Genomic DNA, 24,598 nt, shown 5'->3' on the forward strand with positions numbered 1-24,598 from the left:
AGGACATGTCTAAACAAAGGAAAAATCTACTACTAAATATTGGTGCAAATACTTGTGGGGTACCGTATGGGTATATGTGGACTCCGTTAGATCGTAAAGGATACACCCAAGTTATGTACAATATTTTATTTATCCAACTTGTTTTTTTTTGTATATAATGAAAAAAAAAAAAAAAAAAAAAACAAGTTACACTAAGAGTTTGTATTTACAGAATGTTATTTACACGGAACAGAAGTGTCCTATTTACTATCGCGAGTCGTCCAAAAGGTGGACGCAACGACCGCCCAAGCAGGCGAATAGAACGAACTGAACACGGGGGATGTGGGAAAAGCCCTTTTATAGCCTTTCCCAATCTATCGTACTTTACCATTACGCTAAACCCAGTAAATACCGGTTCATACCGGTGGCAAGCGCCCAAGAATAGGCACGCAGGTGCACTTTGCAGGTGTTGTTCGCAGGTGTTATTCGCAGGTGTTATTTGCAGGTGCAATTCTTGGAATTGGCTTGCTGCGAATCACCATCGTCTAACAACAAACAGTTGCGCGACGACCTAACGCGGTCTAACCATCCTACAGTAGTCGGTCGCCACATCAGCCCCCCCGGAGACCTTTAGGGTCGATAAAAATCCGGGAACCTACCTTGGCGACCAGAGCGAGAGGTAGTTTGACATGCGGGTGGCCGCTCTGAAATCCTTAATGCTCTCTCCAAGGCAAATGGTGTTGGGTGGACGCTAAGCGATAATTAGGCAAATTAAACTTTGCGGCCAATGTAATCCCACTAGGCTTTCTGTATTACAGACGCATTCAGATTGCAGCAAAATCACTCTCGGACATACGGAGATACAAAAGGTTCCCGTTGCCGGATCAAATAAAGGAAGATCTGGTGGCTCCAAAATATGTATTACGGAAGCATCGAATATTCAAGTCGCCCCAGCATCAATCTTCATAGCCACCGACGCCTCAGACATCGGATGGAGTACTATAATAAACGGCATGGAACAGTCCCGTCACTGGAGTATCTATCAAAATCACTGGCATTGCAAGCAAAAGAACTTATGAACCTTATTCGAAGTGATTCGAATGAACTTAGAAAAGGTCTCGGGGAGAACAATCTTCTTTCGAACAGACAGCAGAACAGCGGCCTCCTACATGAGGAAACAGGGTGGGACGAAATCACAAAAACTCCTTAAGATTGCCCCAAAAATCCTGATTTTAGCACAACAACTCAAAATCACTATCATTCCGAAATACCTGCCAGGCAGATACAACGGAATAGCTGACTGCCTATCGCGACTAAAAGGTCATCAAGAATGGCACCTCCATCTAACGATACAGAAGAGAATTTTTCAAAAGATGGACACACCAGAAATCGACCTCTTTGCGAGCAAATCCTCTGCAGTAGTCTCGAGGTATGTGAGCGAAGACCACAAGGAGCTACAAGCAATTACCCGGATGCTTTCAGCAGGCAATGGAATTACAAAGTGGCTTGGATCTTCCCACCACCAGCGCTAATTCCACGTGTGCTGCAATACCTGAATGATTCCCAGGGACACTACCTCTTAGTGATACTGAAGTGGAAGTAAGCTTTTTGGAGGACCGAAGTGAAGAAGAGGGCACAGGCTTCCTACAGAATTCAAAATCTAAATGACCACCTTCTGGACTTACAAACAAACCTACAACCTTGGAACATTCAGAAATCGGAATTTGTTTTTGGAGGTATGGAAAGTACGGGCTGGTCCCATGAGATAACAAATTGGAGCGAATTGAAACGCACTATATTACAATCAGCCTGGAGACACTCCATGTTTAGAACCAACAGATCTCTTGGAGAGCATGGTTACAATGGACATTAGACAACAACGTATCTCCAAAGACGCCAAATCCCGGCGACTCAGCCAGATACTTAATTCATCTTTACGAAGTTAAAAAGTTAGCCTCAAGAATTGTACTGGTCCATAAGTCAGAAATCTCTACCTTCACAAAGCCTTGTAACACGTCTCCCCTAAGTGACCATCCATTAGTGAAGAAAACCATTAAAGCAATTTTATTAAAGAATTCTCCTATACGATGTCCTTACATTTTGGAATGGATCTTGTAAATTGGATTGGCAGAGGAAAATCGAGGTTTCCAGTTTATTTAAAATTTCTCAACACGTGGCAACTTTGCTACTCCTCGCTGCAGGTCGTCGCATTCATGATTTAACTTTGCTCCACATAGACGCGGAAGACGCGGTCAAATTACAAGAGAGCAAATCGTATTCTGGCCCTCTTTTGGGTCAAAAAACGGATAATGCGAATTACCAGCAATCGGATTGGTACCTGTCGAGGAGCGATAAGATTATTTTTGACCTCTGCTATTGGATACCAAAACTGATAAACAAATCAGAACAACAGAGGAAAGCAGACCCAACTTTAACAAACGTATTCATCACTACGCGGAACAGAGTCAAAGCAGCATCTAGATCTGTAATAGCAGGCTGGTTAAGGCTAATTCTGAAAGATGCTAAAGGCTGACAAAAAAGCCTCTCTCGGCAGTTTTAGGTCAGCTGTTGCTACAGACAACTGGGTCAACAAGAACCTTGATGTTGATGAGGTACTACGCAAAGGTAATTGGCGTAGAAACTCAACTTTCTTGAAACACTTATTTAAGGAAGTAGAGATTAGAACAAGAAATGTTATTGTAAATTTAACAATGTGTGATTAATAGTTTTTTTTTTCACAATTTAGAATTATTATATCTGTGATTGTGTAAACGAGTACAAGTTAAAACTTATGACATTAACATTATGTTAGTGATTACGATGAAAGAATTATATTAATCACTAAGAAAATAATATCTTATTTTCTCATTCCTAAATGGAACATAATCTTTAAGTGAATCATACTCCATACATAGTCACAGTACGCTAAGTCAGCGCCGGCAGATATTAAACATCTCAAGTGGGTCAAGCCTAAAGGCTCGAACACCTAAATAGAAACGTTTTTCCCCCGAAGGGTAAAAAACGTATATTTAGGTTTCAGCCGAAAGGCTTGACCCACCATTAAATACCTTACCGGCTTCACCTCGCTTCGATTCCTGAAATCGGTACTGAAATTAAAATGGCCGACACCACCTGCCTGTGCGCTGACTCCCCTCCACAAATCACCGAGCCGATACGATCAATGCTCGGGTTGTGTCGTTACGAACTACTAGATGGCGCTGATGTTCTAAAGGGTTATCTCAAGTGGGTCAAGCCTTTCGGCTGAAACCTAAATATACGTTTTTTACCCTTCGGGGGAAAAACGTTTCTATTAAGCCAAATATATCACAGTATTAAGCAAAATATGGGTGACCTGAAATCAAAGACAAATAGGCAATTCATAGGCCAATGTTACCAAAGCTGTGTGCCATAAAAACAAAATTGAATTTAATTGAGAAATATGACATAGACAGAGATAGAGAGTAGAATAATAACAAGATGAAATTCTGTTTACTGAGTCAAGAAAGAAAAGTCTAACTATAATGTTTAACCACAAAAGTTCCCATACAACTATTGTTCTAATCTGTTACATGGGTAAGTATTATGAACTGTACTACAAATATTATGGTTATTAACTGGCTAAGTTGCATCTAAAAATAGAACAACTAGTAGTAATGATATAATGGTATTGTACTTGTAGGTATGAAGGTTAGGTTAAATTGAAAACCCATATTATTATAAATGTTATATTTCTTGATTAAACAATTAATTGTTTCCTTGAGTTTTGTATGCCTGCTTGAATAATAGAATTTCATATAAGTTAGTAGCAATGGTATTCCCTATCCTCCATCTTTAAAAACTAAACTAAGGGGTTGAAATTTATGTAAAAAAAAATTAAGGGTGTGTGTGTATGTGGGTGTGCGTGTGTATTAGATATAGTTAAAGGCTAGACGAGTTACATAGGGTATTTTTATTTCTAGAAAATAAATAGTACCTGTAGAATGTCATGGTATTTTTCATGCTTTTGTTCTTTAATTGCATAGCAGGAGATCAATGGATTTTTGTTTCATATGAATGTATTAAATTCTAGAAATGACATGGACCACTTTTTATCTTAGAAAATCAATGAGTTCCCATATGATTTAAAAAAAATTAAATCCAAGTGAGCATTCTACAGTGGGCTAGTTTTTAATCTAATTGCCATTTTTTTTCGTGTACTTGATAGAATGATATATAAATGTTTTGTTTTTTTTATTGTTATTATTAATCATCACTTATTTGGTTAATGTTACACTGAATTCTCAGAGACTATGATAAAATTAAATATCAACTGAATAGGTAACAACTAAACACATTTTTATGGTTTCACTAGCTAATGCCTATGACTTCATTCATGTGGATACAGGTTTTTAAAATTCCTGTGGGAACTCTTTAATTTATGGGATGAAAAGTAGATTATGTCTCAAACCAGAGTATAATCTATCTTCCTTCGAAATTTCAGCCAAATCCATCCAGTACTTTTTGTGTGAAAATAACAAACATAAACACACACATACATACACAAACTTTCGCCTTTAAAATAATTCGTGTAATTTTATTAGTGTGCCAGTTTGTTAAATAAAAATTAAGAGAGAACAGAATATTTTCTCACTGAAAGTGTGTTGTTTTATTCATAGGTATGCTATAAAGCTTTCACATTTACACAGTACAGATACTGAACTATATAGTAAATATTATATTTAAGTAACTTTATCACAAGCAAAAGATCACCTGAAGGTACTTTAACAACAGTTATTTGTAGGAAATCGGAGTAGTATTGAGGCGAGCGGCCTATTTTTGTTGGTAAAACGCGAACGCCTTATAATAATATTGACAGATGAAAAAACCTTGAATACCGCCGCGTACTATATCAACAATTTTGAACAAAATGTAATACCGAATTACTGACCTTCCGCACTTTGGTTTAACGATGATGTTGCTACGGACGTTCCCAGGTCCTTTTTCTGGACCGCTTTGGGAGGATCCGAATCTGAGTCGTCGAAAACTAGCGTCCGGACGGACTGAGAACACCTTCGATCCATTGCCACACACTACACACCACACAAATAAACCACTATTTTGGCCATTTATAAACACCTAACAACTTCGATTTTACGCATCACACAAACATATCACACCAGTAAAAGCCGGTGTTTATTCTCGCCAGACGCGCTCGCTTTATTCCAAAGCAAAATGAAAGTAGTTACATAGTCGTCGCAACTCGCAATCGTAGTTTACGCGATACGGCGGCTCAAGGGGCTCCATACAAATTACCTACGAATCGAAAACCCCAAAAAGCCCTATACGAAAAGTCAGAAAAGTGACACCAAGTGACACTTTATCGTTTTGAAAGATGGACAAGCTCCCCCACAGCTTAAATATTAATTACTCTATTATACCGATTTACTCTATGGATCAGATTGGGTGGCCGACAAATAAGGCTGGGAGCACATTTGTATAAATTAGATTGTCTGATTTTGGTTTTCTGTGATCGACATACTTTTGTAAGTAAACCATTAAATTCATTCAAAATTTTCTTATCCACAAAAACAGGCAAATCTGCTGCAAAGGCAAATGTAGTGAACGTACATAATATTATAATATACCTGGAACTTCCAGTTAATGCTCATTGCCCCTAAACAAGCTCATTAATATTCTCCTCTTCGATCATAGATTTATAGTATACTTATATATACAAAAGTCTGAGATTCTCTCTTTGTACAAACAAACAGTATGAATAGATATTATTTAATAATTTATTACTAACTACCTAGTCATTTTGTTGTTCTATAAATTAACCTATCTGGGTATTGGTTCCTGGTTGGTGTCTGGCAGTAAAAAATTAAACTAGAAGCAACTGAAGGCATGAAGGTAACTTAAAACTAAAATTGCGAGGGTAATACTACCGACTGAAGCAATGAAAGGGCTATTCCGTTTTTCCCTATTAGGTAAAAAAGATTTTTTTCAGATTCGGCGGTTGCAATGAAATGCGAATGTCAAAGGGTATGATGTTAGTGCACTTATTCGTATTCAATTCGTTTTCGTGATTCGTGAAAATACGAATCAATGTGAAAAGAATCACGTACACGCATGTACACGTCATACGATCCGAAGTGGGCTTCATACAAAACGTACGTATTCTCACTCATTCGTGTTTTTTACGATCCCGTCAAAATACTATGTAATTTTTTAATTTAAATAAAAATTGTTCGATTGGACCCAAGATGGACCACGGATTGTACCTTGTACATTAATTTTCTCATCTGGCAATAATACATTGTTATCTTTTGAGCCATTCTTGATCTATGGGGTCTATGGTTCATAACTACACCGTTTTAGGTGAGAGTCATCTAGCGAGTAAAAATAAAAACATTCTACAATCTTGCCATTTTTCAATAAATACCCTGTACAGTGTTGCCAAACTAGTATCTTGGGACTTATTTTTAAAATCAAATATTTAAAAAAATATAGATTCTACCATGATAATTGTTTCAATTCTGCCGCTGTTATTAAATTGCTGATTTATTTAATTAAAAAAGAGCATCTAATCCATTACAGTTCTTGATTTGTTCTTTCGTTACATTGCGCCATCTAGTATCGAGAATTGGACATCTGGCCTTTTTCCTGTCAAAAGAAACGGAAAAACACGAGTGTGCGTCGCCTGTAGTAGATATCAGCTGAATTATTCGGCTAAAATGCCCTGGCACGGGCATACGTAGTCGTCGGTCCGCCATTACGACGCAGCCGAGACACGTTCGTCGTATTTAGTTAAATATTTTCGTTTATAAATGAGTAATAACGCTCATGAGCTAAGCAATCGACTCCTGAATGCGTTGGATAGCAACTACAATGTAAGTTTGCGAGTTTTGAAGACCCTAAATCGAAAAATCAAGTTGGAGTTACGGAAACGGTTCGCACGAGCCTGTGTGACACCCGATTCGAGTTGCTATTCGGCCTCCAGGAAGGTTAACTTGCTGCTGCCGAGTGGTTTCAGCGAGTGTTTCGGCGTACAGAGGCTCCCCGTGTCGGTGGGAGCTAGTGTGATGCGCGCTCCATGATGTGAATGTGGTGTGTGTTTGGGTACGTGAGCGATGCGAGTGATGTACGGGGCCACTGACGTCGCCAGCGCTCCTCTCTTCCCTCCGTCGGCCGTCCCTAGTGCCAAATATTTTGCAATGTGAAAGTATGGAATGGAATTGTGCCACGCGTGACCTTTCCCAAAGATGTTCGTCAGGTTGTGCTTTGCTGTGACTAGCATCGCTCGAAAAGAAAAATGTGTTTGTTTTTTCGTAAGTTGCGTGCACAATCGGGCGATGGGACCTGCATGGGAGACCTGCGGGCGCGTGGTTTCCATCACTATAGTACCTCAGGATGATGTAAAATGGTGCAGCTTTTTTATTAATTCTATATGATGGTGCAATCACAGGTCAGTCTAGTTGCATTTTCGCGATAGCCTAAACATCTATATTTATGATTTATACAGTATATAACATAAGTAAGATATAAAGTTTCATTTTTAAGTAGCTATGCTGTTTTACCTTTTCACTTAAAAATTGGTGTTCTATGAAGGTTATCAATTAACAAAATGTTGCACAGAGATGAATTTAAAACATGTTCTTTTAACAAAAAATGAACATTAACCTGCCAAATTAAGTATTAAAAAAAATGTTGAAAAACGAAAAAATTGCAATGTGGTCATCAGTCATACTAGGTTTGCGTTCATTGACCCCTTCATGAATTAATCATGAGAATATTCTACTATATTTGAATAAATACTAGCTGGATTTCTGGAACATAGTACTTATTGAATATGTCTTGTTAAGTTTGTAGGAGCCTATTAAATAATTTAAACAATTTTGAGCATTAATAAAAATGTGGTAATTTGTTGCCATGTGAACATTGTTACATAGCATTATTATAGGTTTGAATCAGCTCAAAGTTGATTACTGGTAACAGCAGCTTTTTATTTCTTCTAAACCAAAGGAAATTCATTTTTAATCTAGCCTATAGTCTAGTAGATTCACTTAACAATTTGAAAACACTTGTCAAAATTTATGTAGTTAAATATTTTTTTCTTTGATATTTACCATACCTTACTAATTACCTACCACACCAAATGTATCTACTATTCTCATCCGTCATGGTCTCCACTCCAGAATTTTCCAGCTCCAGTGGCCATGCACCAAGCATGGCCTGCCACTTTTACTTGCTGATAGTTTGGGCTGTGTCTGTCCCTTATGATCTCCTACAGATTTCTTCATTTTGAATATTATCCTTCAGAGAGACTCCTAACATAGCCCTCTTCATATACACAAAATAACAAATTACACACACTTTATTTGTGTGTTAAAACTTAAAATAGATCTAGTAGATATATCTGGGTTTTACATTTAAAAGTCTGGGGTCTTCGAGAGGCCCTTGTCCTTGTTCACAGATTTTATAGATAGCAACCTAACATAGGGCCATTGTTTTGAAAATATGCCTTGTAGAATAAAATAGAATATATTTTTATTCAAGTAAACTTTTACAAGTGCTTTTGAATTGTCAAAATAATTTACCACTGGTACAATGCTGTTCCTACCAAGAAGAACCAGCAAGAAACTTGGCAGTTAAGATAGCTGTAGAAAAGTGTTATGGGTCGTAATTAGCTATTTGTTCATTTAAGCATTACCAAATTAACACCCTTGCATTTAAATTACTATGGAGGTCATTACTCATTAGTCTTTACACTGTTGCTATGTCATTAGAAATGGTAAAAAATAAATTCAATGTTATAGATTGCTTGTTGAATTTCAGTCTAGTAGCCTGTTCTACATTGTGATGAAAATTTTGTGTATGTGTGTTAACGTTTCATGGCCCATCCACTAAACTGATTTTGATACAGTTTGGTGTAGAGATAGCATGCATCCAAGAGATGTGGGTGCCTAAGATTTCTCCATAATGTTCTGAAAGGTGTGTGAAGTCTGCCAATCCACACTTGGGTAGCATAGTGGTCTATGGCCTAAATCCTTATTCTGAGAGATCTTGGCTCTATATTGGGTCATGATGATGATCACCTTTCTGAAGGGCACCTCATACAATGCTTACCTCTGGGGGAACTAGAATTGTTATTTTTTTTTTAATCCATTAGAAGTTTGCTCTTGACTGCAATCTCACCTGGTGGTAAGTGATGATGCACGTCTTACCGAAAGCAGGCTAAATTGGAAGGTAATTTTATTAAGCCCTACTCCTTATTGGTTTACACCGTAAATCACTGTATTCACAACTTTGCAGGGTGGTAAATAGCCTCGTCCACATAGATTTATGTTTTTAAAGTTCTGAAAGTAGCCTATGTATGTCCGCCTCTGAGTTGCAGGCTATGTCTGTACAAAATTTCATCAAAATCGGTTAAATGGAAAGGTAACAGATGGACAAGACACATTTTCGCATTTATAAAAGTTAGATGATGCTCGCGACTTCGTCTGTGTGTAGGTTTTGAATATCCTGTGAACTTGTAAATTTTCCAGGATCCAAAGAAGCTATGTCCTTTCCCAGGATGCAAGCTATCTCTGTATCAAATGTCAAAATCTATTAGGCAAATGGGCTGTGAAAATCTAGCAGACAGTACAAACACAAACTTTCGCAATTATAATATTCGGCTTCGCTAGGGTAGCTTATTACAATTTCGATAAGGATCTCCAACTTTATTTTGAAATTGAATTATCCTATGTTACTCACGAATAATGTAGCTTTCTACTGGTGAAAGAATATTCAAAATCGGTTCAGTGGTTTCAGTGATTATCCCTTACAAACAAACCTTCACACTTTACCATGACTTTATCTCTTTATGATATTAGTATAGACTAGCTGTGCCCGCGACTTCGTTCGCGTGGAATAGTGACTTTTCGGGCAGCGTGATTCTTTAAATTGACATAACTTTTTTATTTATGAACCGATTGACATTAAATAAACACTAAATGTTAAGTGAAGCTTACTACAATATATTAGTGAAAATCGTATCTAAATCGAATAAGCCGTTTCTGATATTAGCGTGCACAAACACACAGACAAACAGACAAAAAAAAATTAATTACAATTTCGGGTTCGGCATCAATATAATAACAACCCCTGCTACTTTTTTTTTAATATATTTCCATTGTACAGACACCACTTGTCTACAATTTTATTATATGTATAGATGTATAGTATGGATTAAGACTGGCTATAGGTATACTATGACACATACATTATTTGTGATTATTAAGAATATGATTGAGTAACCAAGGCATTATCAAATATTATTCTTATCACAACAACAATTAATTTATACCAAAATATTTATTACTTCAACATTTTTCTAAGAACTTCATATTTCTTTGTAAACTTTTCATTCATATCATCATCATCAAACTATAATATCAATATCGGCTCACTACTGAGTACGGGTCTCCTCTCAGAATGAGAAAAGTTTGGCCACACTAATACAATTACCACTTTGACCAGTGAGGGTCGGCAGACTTCACACCTTTGAGAAAATTATGGAGAACTCTCAGGCATGTACAGGTTTCATGACGATGCTTTCCTTCACCATTAGAGCAAGTTAGAGGTGCACAAAAGAGGGGTGTTATAAGTTTGACCTGTGTATCTGTCTGTGGTATCGTAGCTCCTAAACTAATGAACCGATTTTAACTTAGTTTTTTTGTTTGAAAGGTGGCTTGATCGAGAGTGTTCTTAGCTATAATCCGAGAAAATCGGTTCAGCCGTTTGAAAGTTATCAGCTCTTTTCTAGTTACTGTACACATCTTCACTTGTGGGGGGTGTTGTAAATTTTTAATTTACACTTGTTCATTATAATATACTTAGATATATTGTTGGCCAAACCATTGGCCAAGGAAAGTTGAAATTTATTTTTAGCCGTAACTCAAATCATTACAATAGTAGGAAATTGGTCATAGTCGTTTCTTTATAATACTTACATGTGTAGAAGTAGGTAATTTGATTGTGGTCGTAAAACATCGCTTGTAGGAAGTAACCGTAACCATAAAATGAATGAAAAATGTTCTTTTCATTTCAATTAGTTTTACAGTTGTAAAGTATTATTATGTGATGTATTTCTGTAGATTTTCATTTCTCAATAACTCTGTTAGTATAGTACGCGACGAGTCGAGATGGCAATCGGGGTATGAGGCGGGGGGCACACCCGCACGGCACCTGCGCGTACTATGGTAATACGTAATAGTTGTACTGTGATTGCCTCATTGATCTAGTTATGACATTCATCATCATCATCATCTTCTTTGTCGACTGATAGGCGTCCACTGTTGGACATAGATATCTTCTAGAGACTTCTACACGCGACGCGGTCACTGTTTGATGTCGTATGAGGGGGGGGGGGGGGGGGGATTTTACTTCCAGTCTGAAGTGGTTGCACAATTTTTCAAACTATGTACCCTGCCCATTACCATTTCAGCTTCGCATTCGAACCAATGTTGGTGTAATTATTACAGCGTACAGCTGCTAATTATGAGGTGACATGGCTATAGCTTTTTCAGTTCCAATCCTGGGTCTGGTTAAAAAAAAAATGGGTATTACTATCAAGAAATTCTCAGTCTTCGTCTTCGCCAAATGATAGACGTTCACTGCTGCAAAAGATCTGTTCCACGATTATTTACACGCGCCGCGGTCTTACTCTGCTTGGTTTTTTTTTTTTAATTATATAGACTAGCGCTTGGCTGCAATCAGACCTGCTAGCAAGTGATGATGCAGCCTAAGATGGAGCGCGCTTGCCTAGAAGTTGCCTATTCACTCTTGACTTGTAGGTACCCATCCAGCAGCAATTCCTTTGATGTTGTGAGACCACCACCTAGGGGTATGTCAACATTGCGCTTTCCAATGCGAGGTTCCATTGCCTTGTCTCTAGCACCTTAAAGATAGGCCAAGATAAAAAATAATAGTCTTGCTGGTTTTCTACGCGAACTGGAGATTCGTTGGCCTTATTTGCTAACATGATGCGATATTTGGCTGCAATAAGGATGGGAACTGAAAATGAAGATAACAGTGATCAAAAAGACAAATGTGTGATACAGGGACCCTGCAAAGCCACTACTCGCAAGATGAAGAAGCTAGGCAGATCATAATAGTATTAATTGTTAAAACTAAGTAATGTCTTCTCTCTTCTTCCAGGTCGTCGACATGCAGACAGTTAACGAAATTATATCCATTTTGGAGAAATTCAATATTACGAAGGAACTGTTGGAGGTAATATCATCCTTATATGCAAGATTATATCCCGCTATTATCTTTTCACTATTTCACCAATTAACCAGTCTTGACACAATTCGGTCCAAAAATACCTTGCATTTTGGAGATGGACATTGAACACTTTTTATCCTGGGAAATCTGGGAATTCCTATGGGTTTTTAAAAAAAACTGAAGTTGTAAGCCCACAAGTAAACTGGTGCCTATTGTCTGGTCCAATCTGAAACTGCTAACTTACCAGCAGCAAAATGTTTTCTAATGTACAATATTGGAGTTCCCTGTGTGTTATTTGTTGTATTTATTATTTTTATGCATTGTGGTTTCATGAATGAGTATTTAAAAAGTTTGTTATATTTCAGACCACCCGACTGGGTAAGCACGTGAACGAGCTGAGAAGAAAGACAACAGACCCCACACTCGCGCGGCGCGCCAAGGTGCTGGTGAAACGATGGCGCGATCTCGTCATACCGGCCGTAGCGTCGCCCGCGCACACCGGTAAGTAACAGTAAAGTATTCCGACTGGGTAAGCACGTGAACGAAGTGAGAAGAAAGTCAACAGACCCCACACGCGCGGCGCGCCAAGGTGCTGGTGAAACGATGGCGCGATCTCGTCATACCGGCTGTAGCGTCGCCCGCGCACACCGGTAAGTAACAGTAAAGTATTCCGACTGGGTAAGCACGTGAACGAAGTGAGAAGAAAGTCAACAGACCCCACACGCGCGGCGCGCCTAGGTGCTGGTGAAACGATGGCGCGATCTCGTCATACCGGCCGTAGCGTCGCCCGCGCACACCGGTAAGTAACAGTAAAGTATTCCGACTGGGTAAGCACGTGAACGAAGTGAGAAGAAAGTCAACAGACCCCACACGCGCGGCGCGCCAAGGTGCTGGTGAAACGATGGCGCGATCTCGTCATACCGGCTGTAGCGTCGCCCGCGCACACCGGTAAGTAACAGTAAAGTATTCCGACTGGGTAAGCACGTGAACGAAGTGAGAAGAAAGTCAACAGACCCCACACGCGCGGCGCGCCAAGGTGCTGGTGAAACGATGGCGCGATCTCGTCATACCGGCTGTAGCGTCGCCCGCGCACACCGGTAAGTAACAGTAAAGTATTCCGACTGGGTAAGCACGTGAACGAAGTGAGAAGAAAGTCAACAGACCCCACACGCGCGGCGCGCCAAGGTGCTGGTGAAACGATGGCGCGATCTCGTCATACCGGCTGTAGCGTCGCCCGCGCACACCGGTAAGTAACAGTAAAGTATTCCGACTGGGTAAGCACGTGAACGAAGTGAGAAGAAAGTCAACAGACCCCACACGCGCGGCGCGCCAAGGTGCTGGTGAAACGATGGCGCGATCTCGTCATACCGGCTGTAGCGTCGCCCGCGCACACCGGTAAGTAACAGCAAAGTATTCCGACTGGGTAAGCACGTGAATGAACTGAGAAGAAAGACAACAGACCCAACACTCGCGCGGCGCGCCAAGGTGCTGGTGAAACGATGGCGCGATCTCGTCATACCGGCCGTAGCGTCGCCCGCGCACACCGGTAAGTAGCAATAAAGCATTCAAACTGGGTAAGCCATGAATGAGTTCAGGAGGGAGACAAAAGACCCCAGATTAGTGCGGTGCACCAAGGTGCTCGTAAAGCGATGGTGCGACTTCGTCATACCGGCTGTAGCACCGTACACTGGTAAGTAACATGAAAGTATTCCGGCTGGGTAGCACGTGAACGAACTGAGGAAGATGACAGATCTAACATTAGCAACATTCCAAGGTACTGGTAAAACGAAGGCGCGGCCTCGTCATACCGGCCGTAGTGTACACTGGTAAGTAATATCCATACATTTTACGACGTTGAAATGTTGTAAGAGTAAAAAAAATTCGATGCATTATGCTAAATTGTACTAAGGGTAGAAACAAAGCCACTCTGCTCAAATTGATTTTATAAATATAAAAATTTTATGAACCATTCAATCCTGCATGAGTTTGTCCACATAAAAATATGTGAAGATCTACCATCGATCATTATAAGGATCAAATAATTATTGAGAAATGAATAAAACAGTTTAAGCTCAATAGTTCTTGTTCATTATTCAAATTAGCTATGGGTATGGCATAGGTTTCCAGAGCAATGTGCATTTTAAGCAATTAAATATCACTTGCTTTAATGGTGAAGGAAAACATCTTGAGGAAACCTGCATGCCTGAGAGTTCACCATAATGTTCTCAAGGGTGTGTGAAGTCTGACGATCTACATTTGGCCAGAGTTGCAGACTATGGCCCTTCTCATTCCCAGAGGAGACATGTCCTCAGTAGTGGGCCGGTGATTGGTTGATCATGATGATGATGATGAAAGATGAACAAGGTTTACAGTTATTTTCAACAGTAACTTTGTCCCAGGTTCAAACCGCTCGTCAGCGGAGCGGCAAGTGCGGCGGCTGGGCGGCACCCCGCTCACCTCCCCTGCACTATCGAGGGTGCGTACTTATCTTTAAAAGAAAGAAAGAAAATACATTTATTTGTTGTTGGTGTCACAGATAAAAACAAAGCATACAAACGTACGGTCGGCCTCAGAACTCGAGTAGCAATTTTATTATCAAAAACCTGTCACACTTATGCCCTTTTTAACCCCCGACCCAAAAAGAGGGGTGTTATAAGTTTGACGTGTGTATCTGTGTGTCTGTGTATCTGTGTATCTGTCTGTGGCATCGTAGCGCCTAAACGAATGAACCGATTTTAATTTAGTTTTTTTTGTTTGAAAGGTGGCTTGATCGAGAGTGTTCTTAGCTATAATCCAAAAAAAATGGTTCAGCCGTTTAAGAGTTATCAGCTCTTTTCTAGTTTTCTTGTAGAAAAGAAGGTTAGATAACCGTTAGGTTCATAATATTATGTCAATAGACAAATGTCAAGCTGTCAAGATGGAGAGTGCGGGTCTTCTCCGTTTGGTCGGAACGGCCAAGCGGGGGTACGGGCCTCGAGGCATGGCCTCCTTACCCGGGTGAGGCGCAGGGCAACATTGTACCCTGGTGGTGATCTTTTAGCCGGGATTTCACCGGCTAGGGCCTGCCATCTTGGCTTACGGCCCTAGTGGGCTTCTTTGTATATCCGGTGTTGTTAGTCCGGGATTGGTCTCCGCGCGACGGCGGCTAGAGTTCGCTGTCGAGCGCGGAGACGGGGTCATATCCGGTAGATCTTGCGTCGTCGTAGTCGTCGTCGCTTAGGTCGGCTGCGTGCCGCGCCGGGGATGGCGATCGCAGGAGCTCACGAGGTAGTTGACGTCCGGTCGGCGGTCGAGGGATAAGTGGAGCGATGCCGTGGAGGTGTTCGTACGGTCCGTTGTCCGCGCGCGCAAACATGCGCCGCGCAAGTGTGCGGACGTACTCCTCCACGGTGGGCGTCTTGAGGTCGCGATGGATGACGTCATTCCTCACGTACCTCGGAGCTTCCACGATTAGGCGCAGGCACTTGTTTTGCTGGACCTGTAGGCGGCGTCTCTGGTACTCCGAACAGAGTGAGTACCAGGCTGGGGCCGCGTACGTCAACCTTGAGCGGACATAGGCTCCGTAGATTCGGAGCTTGGTCTTCAGTGAGAGGCTTGAGGCGAGGACCTGGCGCAGCATCGACGTAGCTGCACATGCCTGGTTAACGGCGTGGTTCACCATGGGAACCATGTGCAGGTTGGCGTCGATGTGACAACCCAAGTAGCGCACCGAAGTCTGCCACTCTATGTCCTGCCCTCGAAGACGGAGTTGACGGTAGGGTTGCCGAGCACCGAACAGGATGGCGGCCGTCTTCCCCACGTTGACGGCCATTCTCCATTTATCCAGCCACTCCGGCAGCAGGTCCAACAAACGTTGAAGTCTGTTGATAGCGACGATCTGGTGGTACGACGACGCAAGATACGCGCTGTCGTCGGCGTAGAGCGATAACAGCACGTCTTCCTCCCCCTCGCGCAGATGTTCGGCGAGGGTAGGGATGTCATCCGTGTACACCGCGTATAGACACGGGGACAGGCAGCTGCCCTGCGGTACTCCTGCCCGTATTGGGCGCGGCTGGGAGTCCGCGCCTTCTACGGATACTCGGAAGGACCTGCCCTCCAGGAACGATGCTACCAGCCGCACGATCGCGGGTGGTAGGTTGGTCGAGAGGAGCTTCGCCAGGAGGCCGGCATGCCACACACGGTCGAAGGCCTTCTCGATGTCGAGGAAGACTCCGACGGTGCAGTATCCTCTGTTCTTCTCACTGGCGATGAAGTTTAGTCCTCTCGCTAGCTGGAGTGTCGTGAAGTCAAGATGGACGTTGCCTAGATACATAATTATTTATTTGAAAATGATGTTTTGGAAAACTCAGATACTTTGGATCGTCGGGGGTGTTATAAATTTTTAATTTACACTTGTTCTATAAACACGCCACACACACCTAACGCATATGTATAACCGTGCCCCGCAATATGATCATTAAGGTGCTAATCGACTTACGGCCTTTGACTGTACATTTTCATCTGTGAAACCACCCCAAATGGGTTTACAACTCAGCATTATGTCAATACAAAATGATGAAGATGCGGGCACCATCTACTTGCTCTACTTTTTATCCTAGAAAAACAAAAAGTACCATGGGATTTTCAAAAACTTAAATCCACACAAATAAATTCGCGGGCATATATATGCTGTTCGAATCGTTCCAAGGCATTCTCGATATTTATTTAAAAACCTAGCTTATGCCCTCGACTTCGTTTGCGTTAACTACACAAACAATCCATTATTTGCCTCCCTTAGGGGTTAAATTTTCAAAAATTCTTGCTTAGCGGATGTCTACGTCATAATAACTATCTGCATGCCCTGCCCAATCCATACATTGACTTGAGCTGTGCGTTGAGAGATCAGTCAGTCAGCTTTTCCTTTTATATACATATATAATATATATATGATGTATAAATGTATGTCTGTTTGCAGCAGGTGGTGAGCCCCGCGGTGTGCAGTCCGCGGCCCCCGTCTAGACCAGGTATACGATCCACCAGGTCGCGTCCTTTTTAGGGATCCGTACCTCAAAAGAAAAAACGGAACCCTCATAGGATTACTTCGCTGTCGTGTCTGTCAAGAAATCCTGTAGGGTACTTCCCGTTGACCTAGAATCATGAAATTTGGCAGGTAGATAGATCTTATAGCACAAAAAAAGGAAAAAATCTCAAAACCGTGTATTTATGCTTACATCACAAAAAAAATTAAAATGTGTTCATGAATAAATATAATTGGTATTTTCAATTTCCAAAGCAAGATAACTACACCAAGTGGGGTATCATATGAAAGACGTTTACCTTTACATTCTCAAACAGGTTTTTATTTACTTTTATGCAAAACATTTCTTGATTTATCGTGCAAATTGTCGAAAAAAATATCTGAATACGGAACGTTTTCTGTATGTATATATGTCACCGTAATATTGTAAATACGGTTAGATTATAGTCTATCTCGCGAAATTGTAAACTGTAACATAGTGTTTTTTTTTCTTTAAATCTGGCTTTACTCTGATTAGCCAATGTCAAGTTTGTGATATTTTCAAGTTATTGAATTTATACAAGTATGGACTCCGTCTGCGCCGGCGCCCGCCGACATACGCGCGGCGCCCCTTTAGAGCGCTTCCCAGTCAGTTCCACCACCAAAAAACACCAGCTAACACAAAAACCAGCCACTCTTAACAAAAAAACACTCTAAACAAGGACAGTATGCGCGCCAGCAAACGCCATCACAGACGAAGTCCAACATAGTGTTTACAATTTAACGTATTATTCTTTGATAGATTATGATCTATTGAAGTGAAACCGTCAAATGAAATGAATTCACAATCTTTCGATAGTTCACAATCTCGTGAGATAGATTATAATCTAACCGTATTTACAATTTTACGGGGACATATATATTGATATAGTTGTGATTATAACAGCATGGGGCGGCTACGAGTCAGATTCACAGGACGTGATTCTGGTGGATGACGACCCCCCTCCGCCCGCGCTGCCGCAGCCCACCCTCGCGCCGCCAACCCCTCTAACCCCCCTCGCGCACAAGCCGCTCACATCGCGTAAGTATCCATAATATTTTAGTTTTACCTATTTAAAACTATATTCAAATCAAATCATTTATTTGCTGATTGTAGGTGGGTACATAAATCAGTTGTTAAGTAATTTTTAGGGTTCCGTACCTCAAAAGGAAAAACGGAACCCTTATAGGATCACTTTGTTGTCTGTCTGTCAAGAAACCTATAGGGTCCTTCCCGTTGACCTAGAATCATGAAATTTGGTAGGTAGGTAGGTAGGTCTTATAGCACAAGTACAGATATAAATCTGAAAACCGTGAATTTGTGGTTACATCATTTAACAAGTGTAAATTAAAAATTTATAACACCCCCGACAAATGAAGTTACAGTAACTAGAAAAGACCGAAAAGACCTGATAACTTTCAAACGGCTGAACCGATTTTCTTGGACTATTCCGCGCCTACGATCCAAAGTATCAGAGTTTTCCAAAACATCATTTTCAAATAAATAATTATGTATCAAGGCAACGTCCATCTTGACAGCTTGACATTTGTCAATTGACATAGTATTATGAACCTAACGGTTATTTAATCTTCTTTTCTACAAGAAAACTAGAAAAGAGCTGATAACTCTTAAACGGCTGCACCAATTTTTTTATAGCTAAGAACACTCTCGATCAAGCCACCTTTCAAACAAAAAAACTAAATTAAAATCGGTTCATTCGTTTAGGCGCTACGATGCCACAGACAGATACACAGATACACACGTCAAACTTATAACACCCCTCTTTTTGGGTCGGGGGTTAAAAAAAATTAAAATTTGTTTCAATTTTCAAAATAAGGCTATACCAAGTGGTGTATCATATGAAAGGGCTTTACTTGTACATCCTAAAACAGATTTTTATTTATTTGTATGTATTTGTATGTATGTTTTTGATTTATCGTGCAAAATGTTGGAAAAAATACCCGAGTACGGAACCCTCAGTGCGCGAGTCTGAGTCGCACTTGGCCGGTTTTTTTTTTATTCTGAGCCACAATCTTATTTTTAAGATTATTATAAATCTTATTTTATAGGACCAGTTCAAACAAAGAGGAGTAGAGTACTACCTAAACTTAGCTTTATGTATTTTAACATACGGTTAGAATTGGTATACTGAAAACTAAAACACGGAGGAAAAAATGCTACTAAAACCGAATGTACACCAATGAGATAAAAACCTTAATGCTTGACGAAGAATAAGATTTCAAACACAAGAAGGATAGAGACTCGTGCTATCTCGCTCATATTTCGCGCGTACAAAACGTGGCGCGTAGGTAGTTTACCAATAGCGAGCAGACGCACGCTATGATTGACTAAGATATTTTCTTATTCAAAAATAATACTTCTGCGCAGGTACATTGGCGTAACTTATAAAATTGTTAGTACCTTAAAATGTATTTGTTTATTGTAGCGGCGAAGCGGCCGCCGTCTCCTGAACCCCTTTTTGATGAGAAAAAGGCGAAGAGGGACAAGAAACCCAAAAAGAGAAGGTAAGAATATTTTGATAGAAAAACAATTTTAGTCGAGCTATAATCACACTTTGCACTATCACACTAATATAATAAAAGCGAATGTGTGTGTGTATGTTTGTAACTCCTTCATGCAAAAGCTACTTGATAGATTTGGCTGAAATTTGGAATGGAGGTATCCTGGATTAGCACATAGGCTACTTTTTATCCCGGAAAATCAAAGAGTTCCCACGGGATTTTAAATAACCTAAATCCACGCAGACGAAGTCGCGGTGGATGTATCTTAATGCATAATATATTGCAGTCTATACAAAGTGTAACCAGAATGCTAGCAAAAACTTAGGGTTATTACGCTACGCTGCAAAAAGTCGCAGAGGGCAACCTCCCTTACACATACAAGGAGGTTTTCACTCATATAAACGTTTATCTTAAAAGTTCTTGATTCTGATTATTTACGTAGTTAAAAATAAACCAGGGGTCACAGTCGAGCCGGTTCCGGCACGGAAACGGCGACATCGGCCGGCGAGACGTCTCCGCACATTCCCACGCCTGTACCGAGCCCTGCCGGTGCGCTAGGCCACGCGTGGGGCGCCCGGAACGGATCCGGCCCCGAGCGGAGACGGAACGGCTGGCGGCGGGACAAACCGGATCCTTACGCCGCACTTGTAAATAGGTTACCCCCCGCGGGCGCGAAAAAGGTAACTTTTTCATCTCACTAGCTTGGAAAGGCACTTTTTGTCGTTCGAAATCTGCGTGAAAAAGTCAATTTCAACTGCTGGCGTGGAAAGTCATTCGAAATTCGCCTAAATTATTTCGATGGTGACGAAGTATGGTCTATAGATGGCGAACCTAACTTTTCTTTCTATTAAAAAATACCACTTAATTAATAAAATAATAATAATATATTTTACAAAATTTTCTTGTATTTCACATAATTTTGGTTTGTTTTCCTCGCTTTTTTGGTGTTTTGTTGTTGTTAATTAGGATGTTGGATATTCCAGGTGAAGACGACCAAGGAGCTGCTGGAACAGATCCAATCGCGAGGCAAACCCGCCTCGCGCCCCGCCTCGCCTGCCTCGCCCGCCTCGCCCGACGTCATGCTCATAGAGGATGGTCAGTTGTCACATTTAATTTTGAAAAAAAAAAACAGGAACTGCCGACAGAAGTGAACACTTAGCATACTTTGACAATTACATTAAAAATTGGATTTTCAAAGGTTGTGTCAAGCTTATAAAGCTAATAAAATTGGCATTTTTGTGACGCGACCTTCATCAAAGCTGCCACAGTCTCGTGCATTTCGAATATTTGCTGTAAAATTAATTATAAAATTCCTAATACAATTTTATAAACTGATGATTTTATAGAATGACGTGATTTTATAGATATTTTTAGATTTTTCTCGCTTGGTGTAAAATGCCCTGTTTTGCTGAATCAAAGTCATCCATTCTAGATATTAATAAAGTCTACCGTACCATGTTTCAGTGTGTCCCATAACTGTGGAGTCGCCTCTACGGAACGGCAGCAGTGAACCAAAACACGAACCAGCAGTCAAACCTGAACCCTTCATACTGCCCCCCTTGGAGGAAGAGAGGGAGTGGGCGGATTGTACCTGCGGGGACGAAGAGGCACCCGACTGCCCTGCGGCTGTGAGGAACGCCCTCAGGCCTCTGCACGTGAGGGCCTTGCACAACGCCCTCCTCCCAGGCCTCAACGGGACTCGGGCCCCCGCGGAGCCTCACAAGTTCGCAGTCCGGCCCCCAACGTTACCCGACCAACCGGACTTATTCTCCAGCGTCGTCCCCCTATACAACTATTCCGACTACGCTGACGACTACTGTGTAAAAAATATGTACAGAGTACCGCTATGCACACACATACCTTGGACGACCTTCGCGCCACCCCCTCCTTCTCCACCTCCCCCGAAATCCCCACCCCCTTTAAGACCATACCCATCCCCCGCCCACAAAAGTGACGATATAAAATTAGAAAGTTTAGAAAATTTAAGCGAACCGTTCAAAGAGGTAGAAGAAAAAGTCATACCCAAAGTCGAATGTGAAATGGTCGGGATACCTAATCTTGAACCGAGTGAGAGACTGAAAGCACCTTTACTATCAATAGAGGAAGAGAAACAGTTCAATTCCGAACCCCGAATAGTGACGGAAGTGGTGAAGCAATTTGTATGTGAGTCCCCCGAACATAGGACGGTTGAACGGACGAAAGAAGACATAGATGGACAAATGCTATATTCGTTATGTGAGAAAGCATCCAATGCCATCCCGTACACGTATAACCAAGCCGCGTCCGCACCAATAGTAACTTTACCACCTTTACCCGAAATCGAGGGTAGCTGTGAACCTCCGAAGGAAATCGAAGCGAGTGAAACATTGGAGAAAGCTTTGGATGAAGCGGCGGAGAATACTTCGAGGGATGAAATGGGGCGGCCCGTACGCCCCACGTTGTTTGCGGAGTGGCACGAGTGTGCTCGCTTGGGGGACTTGATAGCTTTACCCTATGTCGTTATAGATTGATCGTGCCAAATGTGTTTATGTGCCGTTATAAGAATGGTGGTGTCTGTGATATGTCAATTTATCTGTTAAGGTTTTCAAATGCAATTTGGCTTTAAATTTCAAAATCTTTGGCTGATGTTTTGTACACATAGTATTTGGATAAATAACTTTTTCGAGATCTGAAATTTTACTTTTAAAAGTCAAAGTCAATCAAATTTTTGACGTGTCTGATTTGTCAGATTTTCATAAAAATATTATGTTGTTTCAAAGTCTCCTAAGTACGTTAACGATTTATATGTAACTTTTTCTTGGGTTTTTATTTTTAAAAAAACCAACACAAAATAATTATATAAATGAAAGCAGAAATATAATGAAATCTCTAATTTATGTACAAGTTTGACTCTTCTTAGTTTTAAAACATAGTATATATTTATGATATACATACCAATATTGTTGTATTCATAATATAGATGACATCAGACAGATGACAAAACACAAACACCACCATGAATCGAGCGGATGTGAAATCGGTGTAGTGGTGTGCCCGACCAAAGCTTCCGATGTCTCAGTGTAGTGTCAAGTGTCCTTACGTTAGATATAAGTGACTTTGCGACTGGCGCGGCGAGATACACGCGGTACTGTGTGCGTTGACCACAGATCAACCAGACTTGATCCTTGGTTAGCTAGGTTTGACCTCGTATCAACTTGAGTTGATTCTTGGTTAACTAGCGTTGACCTTGGATCAACTAGAGTTGATTCTTGGTTGTATAGGGTTGAATAGATTGCGGATTAACTTGGGTTGATTCCGGAGTGACTGGTGCATCAACTTGAGTTGATTCTCGGTTACGAATCAACAGTTTATGAACAGTTTTGTTTATGTACGAAATTATAGTTGGCGTCAGGTAAAATTAATATGGATGATAGTGTTTGGGTTTGCGCATGGTTACTGTACTTTCCTACAGCAGGAGAAGTTAAAGGTTGATTGACATACCAATAGTGCAGTGGTACTGACACCCTACAGTTGACAATAGATCAATAAATCACCCACTGCGCAGGTTCAAGAGTACTTTTTACCTGACGCCAGCTATCTATTTAAGCAGCCTCATAAGACTATGTTTGCCTTCACCATTGATTTACTATACTCAATCATTTAGTTTCTATTCCCATTTTCGTTTCGTTTCGGCCCTAACATCGACTATGACCCATTACACACGGTCGACTAGTCGTCCAACAATTATTCTGTTAACAGCGATCGTTAGAATCTGTAAATTGTATGAAAGTTGCCGAGTCTTCATTCTTTAGATAGATAGATGAAATCTTTATTGCACACAAAACCATGAAAAGGAACACAACACAAAAGGAATAAACAAAAAAAAAACAATTGTGTGCAAAGGCGGCCTTATTGTTTAGAGCAATCTCCACCAGGCAACTTTTGCTGAAAGGAGAAGCTAGTGTTGGATAGTACTAATTCTTTCTTCTCTCTCGGCTGGTTTCCGCAGTTAAACGTTCCGTCTGTTGTGCGTGCGTTGCCCCTCCCCGCCGAAGTCTTCACTCCAGCCATCCAAACTCGCTCCAGAAGCCGAGTAGACCGCGCAGGTTGCCGAGGGCTTTATGAAGTGAGGTTGGGGATCCCAAATGGCGATCTCGTTGTTCTGCCACGCTCGTCGAGTCTATGCGCTGTGGTCTTATTAGTGGAAGGTCCCGGATTCGATTCCCGGCAGGAATTTGGAATTTCTAAAATACTGGTCTGGTCTGGTGGGAGGCTTCGGACGTGGCTAGTTACCACCCTACCGGCAAAGCCGTGCCGCCAAGCGAACCGGTACGATGCCGTGTAGAAACTAAAGGGGTATGGGTTCAATAAAAACTGCCATACCCCTTTAAGGTTAGCCCGCTTCCATCACTTGCCACCAAGTGAGATTGCAGTCAAGGGCTAACTTGTATCTGAATAATACAAAAAAGATTCTAACGGTTGCCGTCGACCCAGCTGCCGGGTAATTAGTCGACCGTGTGTAATGGTTCTTTGCGTGTTTAAGTATGTATTGTTGGCGCTTGCGCCCCGCGTAGTGAATCGTCCGCGCATGCGTCGCCCGGAGACTCTGTAATCTCTAGACTGGTCGACTGTTCGTATCGTATCTTGTTACCGATTGTGATTTACGAGGAGGAGAGGAGTTAGGTAAATAAATAATTAATTAATATTAAATAATAGGAGTTCCAATTGTATATTATACATATATATTATTGCTATATCAAGTCAAATATCAGAATATAATTTATAGTGTTGCGAATCGCGCTCGAATGTAAGTTTTTTTGCGAGAACGTTAGT

General features: G+C 41.1%; 2 protein-coding genes across 10 annotated transcripts in view; one reads left to right on the top strand and one right to left on the bottom strand.

Annotated features, from left to right (window-relative positions):
• Positions 1-5,297, bottom strand: part of LOC123877426 (microtubule-associated serine/threonine-protein kinase 3) — a 61,379-nt gene extending 56,082 nt beyond the window's left edge. For all 7 annotated transcript variants that reach the window (XM_045924212.1, XM_045924209.1, XM_045924208.1 and 4 more), the window contains exon 1: positions 4,907-5,297. In XM_045924212.1, the coding sequence (XP_045780168.1) occupies positions 4,907-5,039 (133 nt within the window). In that variant the 5' untranslated portion in view covers positions 5,040-5,297. The remainder of the gene's footprint in view (positions 1-4,906) is intronic.
• Positions 5,298-6,687: 1,390 nt separating this feature from the next.
• Positions 6,688-22,898, top strand: LOC123877433 (pollen-specific leucine-rich repeat extensin-like protein 1). Of its 3 annotated transcripts, none has more exons than XM_045924227.1 (10): positions 6,688-6,848; positions 12,160-12,234; positions 12,594-12,729; positions 14,628-14,704; positions 17,183-17,231; positions 18,171-18,305; positions 19,711-19,789; positions 20,244-20,466; positions 20,770-20,881; positions 21,251-22,898. In XM_045924227.1, the coding sequence occupies exons 1-10, from the start codon at positions 6,786-6,788 to the stop codon at positions 22,294-22,296; spliced, it is 1,995 nt and encodes a 664-aa protein (XP_045780183.1). In that variant the 5' UTR covers positions 6,688-6,785; the 3' UTR covers positions 22,297-22,898. The 3 variants fall into 3 exon arrangements, with proteins under 3 accessions (XP_045780183.1, XP_045780184.1, XP_045780185.1); XM_045924228.1 differs by having other exon boundaries at positions 17,186-17,231; XM_045924229.1 differs by lacking the exon at positions 6,688-6,848 and adding an exon at positions 6,909-7,423.
• Positions 22,899-24,598: the final 1,700 nt, after the last annotated feature.

Source organism: Maniola jurtina, chromosome 23, assembly GCF_905333055.1.
Source record: "Maniola jurtina chromosome 23, ilManJurt1.1, whole genome shotgun sequence".
In the NCBI taxonomy this organism is placed as follows: Eukaryota; Metazoa; Arthropoda; class Insecta; order Lepidoptera; family Nymphalidae; genus Maniola; species Maniola jurtina.

Coding starts and splice junctions, on each gene's coding strand:
- LOC123877433 (XM_045924227.1), top strand. CDS start 6,786: ATGAGTAATAACGCTCATGAGCTAAGCAATCGACTCCTGAATGCGTTG. Junction 14,705..17,182: donor CCTCCCCTGCACTATCGAGG/GTGCGTACTTAT, acceptor GTCTGTTTGCAG/CAGGTGGTGAGCCCCGCGGT. Junction 20,467..20,769: donor CCCCCGCGGGCGCGAAAAAG/GTAACTTTTTCA, acceptor TGGATATTCCAG/GTGAAGACGACCAAGGAGCT.